The sequence below is a fragment of the Raphanus sativus genome, chromosome 1 (genome assembly GCF_000801105.2).
Source record: "Raphanus sativus cultivar WK10039 chromosome 1, ASM80110v3, whole genome shotgun sequence".
In the NCBI taxonomy this organism is placed as follows: domain Eukaryota; kingdom Viridiplantae; phylum Streptophyta; class Magnoliopsida; order Brassicales; family Brassicaceae; genus Raphanus; species Raphanus sativus.
The window spans coordinates 22,928,530-22,935,805 of record NC_079511.1 but is presented as its reverse complement, the minus strand read 5'-3'; the positions used below and the strand labels follow the sequence as shown (position 1 = coordinate 22,935,805).

At 37.0% G+C, this 7,276-nt stretch overlaps 1 protein-coding gene across 1 annotated transcript; it reads right to left on the bottom strand.

The window, feature by feature from the left end:
• Positions 1-206: 206 nt before the first annotated feature.
• LOC108833035 (pathogenesis-related leaf protein 6) lies at positions 207-1,212 on the bottom strand. The gene is made up of 2 exons (XM_056994980.1): positions 746-1,212; positions 207-605 (listed from the first exon to the last, which is right to left on the bottom strand). The coding sequence occupies exons 1-2, from the start codon at positions 1,083-1,085 to the stop codon at positions 457-459; spliced, it is 489 nt and encodes a 162-aa protein (XP_056850960.1). The 5' UTR covers positions 1,086-1,212; the 3' UTR covers positions 207-456.
• Between the last annotated feature and the right edge of the window lie 6,064 nt (positions 1,213-7,276).

Below are 7,276 nucleotides of genomic sequence, written 5' to 3'. Positions count from 1 at the left end.
AATTCTTACGTATTATAATTTTTAAAAAAAAATTTGAGCTTGTAGAGGTCGACTTCTGATAGGAATTCTAATAAAAAGATTAGCTTAACCAGAGTTTTAATAACATGAGCTTGTAGAGGTCGTGGTTAATTAGGTAGCGAATTGAAACTAAATTGAAATTTGAAGCTTGTTTTTCCAGCAAGTTGAAATAAATATACTATAACCAGGATATCAATAACATTTGAGAGTATAACAAACATTCTCGATACATAATGGAAATTGCAACAACAAAAAACAACAACAACAACTTTTGATTAATTGCGAAAGGATGGTAAACCTTACAACCTCTTTATGTGAAACTTATAAGTTATTACATCCTGAAATTGAAAGATATTTGTTTTCTTAAAAGTAGTAATTCAAATTAACTTTATTCATAAATATCTTTATATATTATGTTAATTCATATTATTGTCAAGATTAGTAAGGGTACTCTCCGATGTAATTCCCGGGTGTATCATAGTTACATGTCACGAACCACCAACCATTGGTGCACTGAACCCTAGCACATCCTAACTTCACTGACTCGCTCCACACCACCTGCGTGTAATGCAAGCATTGTTGTCCACCTGTAATTTTGAAATTCAAATGATTAAATATATATATATATATATTCATTTATTCACCATTATTAAAATAAGGAATTGTTATTATTATTACTTTTTTGGGGATATGAATTGTTTGTGTTGTATATATTATATATACCTACCTGTGCAAGAATTGGTAGTATAGTTGTAGTAAGGTTTCTCGGCGACCCAAAGATTCACAGCCGATATGGCCGAGAACGTGCTGCTACTTCCCTTGGCTAGGTTTTCTCCATACGGTCCGTTCGAGTGCACGAGGTTGCAGTCGGATTTTCTAGCGTTTGCGTAGTTCAGTGCGTAGCTCGCGACCGTTGCGTCCCATACAAGGTTAGGTACTCCGACCTGCGAACGTGCGGCGTTGTGAGTGTTTATGAAGTCTTGCTGTTCAGTGCTCTGAACGCTGGATGTAGTAAGCAAAACGCTAATCGCAACGATTAGAACTGATGTGGCTGTGAAAGTATTCATTATCAAAAAATTTGATTCGTTGATGTTTGTGTGTAAGAGGAAGATATATTGTTTGTGTTATATGAGTAGGTATGAGGAGTGTATGCTTGGGTCTCACTTATATAGGCGTTATTTGCATGAGAGATTAGCTAGTGGTTTTGGGAAACTTTGACATTGGAGAATTGACTTTTCTTTTTAAAGTATAATCATAAAATGTAGTTTTGTGGTGAAGTAAACTGATATATAAAAGTGTTATCATGACTTTATCACTATTAAGCAAACAATACCTAGATCTATTTGGTTTAAACATAAAATAAAATAAGCAGAAGTCGCAAATAAAACTAGTACATGAATTGCAAGTGAAAAAGAAGATAGCAATTTTTTGTAGAATATAAACCCTAGTTTTCAAAAAGAAATTTTTGTTACTTAGTTCTATAGTTATTTAGCATTATCGTCTTCTTTTTCTTGATAGGACAAAACCATCTATATACTTTCTAATTTGAAAGTGTATAAATTCTAATAGCAATGTCTATTTGTTTGTTGCCCTTTTTCAAAAAAAAAAGTCTATTTGTTTGCATACTATAACTGACATGTGCATGGATGTGATTCTCCGCCGCTAACAACGTCAAGTGGGGACATTCATAGGGTGGTACAAACTCAAACAAGTTACCACACTTATACCAATCTCTGTATAATTTATTCTTCAAGAAAATATAGATTGAGTGTAAAGACAATACAGAATGGGTGAATGCAGCCAAGTGGATGTAGACACTGGATCACGATATTAAGGAACCGGAATTCACCCCCGCGGATTGAATTCTAATTAATTAAGGATCATCACATGCGAGCATATGAGGGCATTTAATAATGAGTTCAAAAGAATGGATATGTATTTGCATCCTTTTAGCCCACCCGGGGGATTAAGTCCGTGTTTTAATTAATAGATTCAGATTTAACCTTTTAAATTTACAAAAATGAAAAAATATATAGTAACGTTTCCGATTTTTAGTATATATATAAAAGAAATTAAATATATCACCAAAATGAAATTATTTTTTAGTCATTTTGTCCTAATAGAATTTCAGAATTATTCGTACTTGAAATTGCAATATTTAAAAGATAAAATCACCTATTAAAAATGATTCGTGATATCGTGTGTAGCGTGTGATTGAGACCAAATATCATGTAGTGATTAGTGAATAAATAAATTTTTGAAAGCCTTCAATATTTAGGAAACATCAACTAGATGGTAAATCCCACTTGCTGAGTGAACGGGCGTGCATGCAGACGAATGCAATCGAGGCGTGCATGCAGACGAATGCAATCGAGGCGTTACAAGTATAAACCCATTTAAAATTTAAAATGTCATGAATTTAATTTTGATGAGTTCTTAGACGAATGTACTGATCGTCAGGGTCAAAGCCATTAACACTGTAACCTCATATTGAAGAGATGGGGTTGAATCATTTACGCCTGAGAAGCAAAAAAAAGGTTGAAGCCATAGCCACTTACCCCTATGATCTATGGGGTTGTGATGAGGATCTCAAGTCAGTAGCTGGACCACCAACTCATTAAATCAATCATACAAGCTACATTGGAGCCAGCAGCAACATAGGTGCATTCAAAGAAGGATTTCTTTGCGACCATGAGGAGTTTGACCATGAAACCACTTCCTATAGATTCTCAATTCAACCAGAGAACACGACGAATTTGTTTCATATCAAAAAGAGTAATGTTTTAGGAGATATACCATTTACAAATCAGGCTACCTACACTGCATCCGAACTGGTTCTATTTAAGAAAAGTAATTCTTTAAGCTTAAGGAGTGTGCAACTAAAACTCACGTGTGGAAACCAGGAGATCATTCATTACATCTAAGACCAGATGGAGAGTTGACACCATGAACTAGACCTCATTGGATCAGCCAGATTCTTCACCATCTTAACTTGCCATTTCCAAAGCAGATTTACAATAAATCCCAACGGCTCTTTCTCTCCAAGATTGCAAGCATATTGGCGATTTTTTCTATGATCAATCAGAAGATCCCAAAGGCTCCTACGATCTTCCCAAAGTTGTCCAGATACAAGCAGCTCAACACATTTCCCATTTTGGCTGAGATTCTCTCATTAAGGCATAACAGCTAGTTTTCTTAATTTCAGCATGTTTTCTCATTTTTCTTAGCTTTCTAAATCATTGTACTGAGCCTATATAAGCTCATTAGTTATCTCATTGTATGGCACAAATTTTTTACCTAAGAAATAATAAATCTCAGACACACAATCAAACTCGACCAAGGGGAATATCAAGTTAAACTCTAGAAGAGCATTTCAAACTCACTTCTATATTTTCCCTTTAAAATATAAGAACTATATTACATACACTAATTTTATTCTAATGTGTGTCTCTATAATATAATTTTGTGTAGTGTGACTTTTTGCCTCTAAAAACATACATAGAAGTGAAATTCATATTTATAATAAGGTTCATATATTTTAGAGGTAAAGGGTAATTTTTCAAAAATAATTCAAGATAGATGGTTTGTGTGTTAAAAATGAGATGAGAGATGTATAAATCGATGTTTTGAAGTGCATTTAAAGCTTGGTTTTGGTTGCTAATGGTGATTATTGACTAGTGATATTAAAACAATGATATTTTCGTAAATGAATGATATAAATGAAGATGTTTGAATAAAATAAACATATTATAAATAATAGAATTAAATAAATAATGATGATTTTGTGAATTAGCTGAATTTTTAGAGTAATAGGACAAAGCAATATTTATATAAAAAAAAATAGTTTTGTGTTCAACCACTAATTATTGAAAGAAATCCAAATATAATGGTGGATTTGAGATTAGTTAGAAGAGCAGCCGTCAGTCTTCTCTCTCTTGCTCCGGTGGTTGGTGGTTCTCACCGTCATCGGGAGCGGCTAAGACTTCGGAGAAAGAGGCTTTCAAAGCTCTTTACCGCCGGTTTTTGGTCTCCGGGAAAGAATGGTTCCTCTAGCATCTCTATCGCCGGCTTTGTGTCTCTGGGAATGATGGTTTTTCTAGCATCTCGATCACCGGAACTTATGTTCTTCTGTGGTGAATTAGTATTAGTTGAAGTCGTGGGAATACTGCTTTTGTTTGGTTCTTACTGTTTCAGTCACTTCGTCGCAGCCTAAGTTGGCTTTTTGGGTTCGTTTTTTGTGATTTATGTTCGCTGTGGAAGTATCTACTAGACCTTATCTTGGGCCTTTGTGGTTTTGGGAGATGGTTTATAGACGAAGCAGTTAACTTGACCTTCAGTTTTTCTCTTGCGAGGAGGTGGACAGTCTTTGTTCTGTAGGTCACTTGGCTGTCTTGCGAATGTCCGCGTGTAATAGCTGGTGGTCTTCTTTGACATTTTCCCAAATAGCATTTCAAGGTCTTTTGTCCTTGTATCTTAGTTTTAGTGGTGGTTTCTGATCATGCAAGTTTCACATGGATAGCAGCTGCTGGAGTTGGTGTAGATTTGACCTCTCGATTGTTTCTGATGTTGCTGGTTTTAGTATCGCTTGGTGATATTCTCTTCAGGGTTGGGACTGCTCAAAAGATTTGTTCCTTAGGTCAGTTCTATTGATATCGAATTCTTTTGGAAAGGTAAAAGGAATAGACTTGTGGACATATATGGGTTTTAGGCTCTGTTTATATCTTTGTTTTATTTTGTTTGGTTTATGTTCTTTATCTTTGGTTTCTTATCGATACTATGTATCTCAATTTTTCCGAGTTAAAAAGAATGGTGGATTTGAGATTATAAGACCAATAGCGTAATTCGTTATATCTAGGCCCAGACTCGACTCTGCCGAGACTGATTCTCGGCTTACTCAGTCCCTGAACTAGTCATGCCAAACTTAAAAATACATTATACTAAATTTCTACTAGAAAAATAAAATAAGGTACTGTTACAATCACCTGAGTAATATAAATGTCGAAGATTTAGCACATAGTTTACATAACCTTCATTGGTAAATTGACAAGTACCCCTTTAGTGTAATCTTTGCGACTTTCCCCAATAATTAGCCCTCCTTTGAAGTAGAGCAACCACTTGAAAAATGAAAGCTCCTGATCGTGTTTTGCTCCTCTTGACCATAGCTCTTGCCAATTTTCAATCAGCACGCGCTCAAGATCAGTCTGGTTATTATTTAAAGTCTAAAAAGATTGAATTGTATAAAGAATAACTCTCTTTATTAACCTTGAGAAAATAACTCAAAACTCAAGAACACAAGACAACCTCTTCAAACTCTTAGGTTTAGCAAACACACTTGCAAACCCTTATAAAGTTAAACGACAACGACATTTTAGGCTATAGATAACTCCTATCTTATATTTTAGATAACTCCAAATATATTCCTAAACCATATCTCGGTTAGGATATAGACAACTTATTCTCTAAGTTATCTCAAGCTTAACCAACATTCTCCCCCTTAAGCTTGAACTCCCAATCTCTTGTGTCATGAACACCAACCGAACTTCTCATTTCTCTGAACTTGAGTCTACCAAGTGATTTCGTCAAGATGTCTGCTAGCTGCTCATTCCCTGGAACGTACTCAACTTCTACTTGCTCCCTCTCAACACACTCGCGGATGAAGTGATACCTTCTGTGAATATGCTTGCTCCTACCATGAAAGACCGGAATCTTAGTGAGAGCTATTGCAGACTTATTGTCAATCCGAATAGTAATCCTCCTGCACTTCTCACTAGTTATCTCAGTAAAGAGCTCCTGCAACCAGATTGCCTGCTTCGCTCCTTCGGTGGCAGCCATAAATTCAGCCTCACAACTTGACAGAGCCACCGTTTCTTGCTTGGACGAGCACCACGGAATAGGACACTGATCATAGTAAAACACAAAACCAGTAGTACTCTTTCCATCGTCTTCATCCACACTGTGACTAGCATCACTGTAGCCTATGATTCCAGCTTTGTTCGAGCGCTTGAATATCAGTCCGTGAGCAAGAGTACCACGCAAGTATCTGAGAACTTGTCTAAGTGCAGCTCCATGAGACTCCTTGGGCTCCTGCATGTAACGACTCAAGTATCCAACACTAAAGGCCAGATCAGGTCTTGTATGGAGAAGATAGCGCAAGCATCCAATGGCTCTTCTATACTCCCCTGCATCAATGCATTTGTCTCTGGAACCCTTTGACAGCTTCAGGTTCATCTCCATAGGTACTTGAGCCGCATTACAGTTACTCAGCCCCGCTTCTTCTAAAATCTTCAAGGCATAACGCTCTTGTTTCAACACTATGCACCCATTAGTCTGCAAAACTTCGATACCAAGGTAGTATGTTAGTCTTCCCAAGTCACTCATCTCGAATTTAGTAGCCATCTCCTCCTTAAATTCGATGATCTTTTTGACACTAGTACCATTGATAAGTAAGTCATCCACATAAACAGCAACTATGAGAAGATGTTCCTTTCCTTTTCTCCGGTATAGTGATGGTTCTTTAGAGCACTTCTCAAACCTCAAACCTTGAAGAATCTCGTTTAGCTTATTGTTCCAAGCACGTGGTGCTTGTTTGAGACCATACAATGCTTTCTTCAACTTGTAGACCTTAGCTTCTTCTCCCTTAACCTCAAAGCCTTCAGGTTGTGTAACATAAACCGTCTCTTTAAGCTCACCATGCAAGAACGCTGTTTTAACATCAAGGTGATGAACTTCCCAGTTGTTTGATGCTGCTAGAGACAAGATGAACCGAACTGTCTCAATACGAGCAACAGGTGCATATACCTCATCAAAGTCAACCCCATGTCTCTGCACATACCCTTTGGCAACGAGCCTTGCCTTGTACTTGTTGATGCTACCGTCAGGGTTTCTCTTCACCTTAAACACCCACTTTAAACCTATTGGTTTACACCCAAAAGGTAGATCAACAAGATCCCAACACTTGTTCTTAGTTATAGATTCGATCTCGTCTTCACAGGCCAAGACCCATTCCTTCGACTCCTTTGCCTCACTGTAATTCCAGGGTTCTTCATTAATCACAAGAAGAAGGCGCTCTCCCTCTACTTCTGCCAAGCAAATGTAATCATCCAAGTAGCCAGGCTTCTTACGAGTTCTGTTTGACCTTCTCGGTGCCTCATCTGCATCTGACTCCTCTTCTCCATCACTTTCACTCAGAGCGGTTTCCTCTGTAAACTCTGTATCTCCATTGTTACCTTCTTCTGTCTCACCAGTCCCAACAGTATTA

Bases quoted from the DNA above. Each gene is read 5' to 3' on its own strand.
- LOC108833035 (XM_056994980.1), bottom strand. From the start codon at position 1,085: ATGAATACTTTCACAGCCACATCAGTTCTAATCGTTGCGATTAGCGTT. The intron at 606-745 runs GTAGGTATATAT...TCAAAATTACAG, and splicing joins TACTACCAATTCTTGCACAG to GTGGACAACAATGCTTGCAT.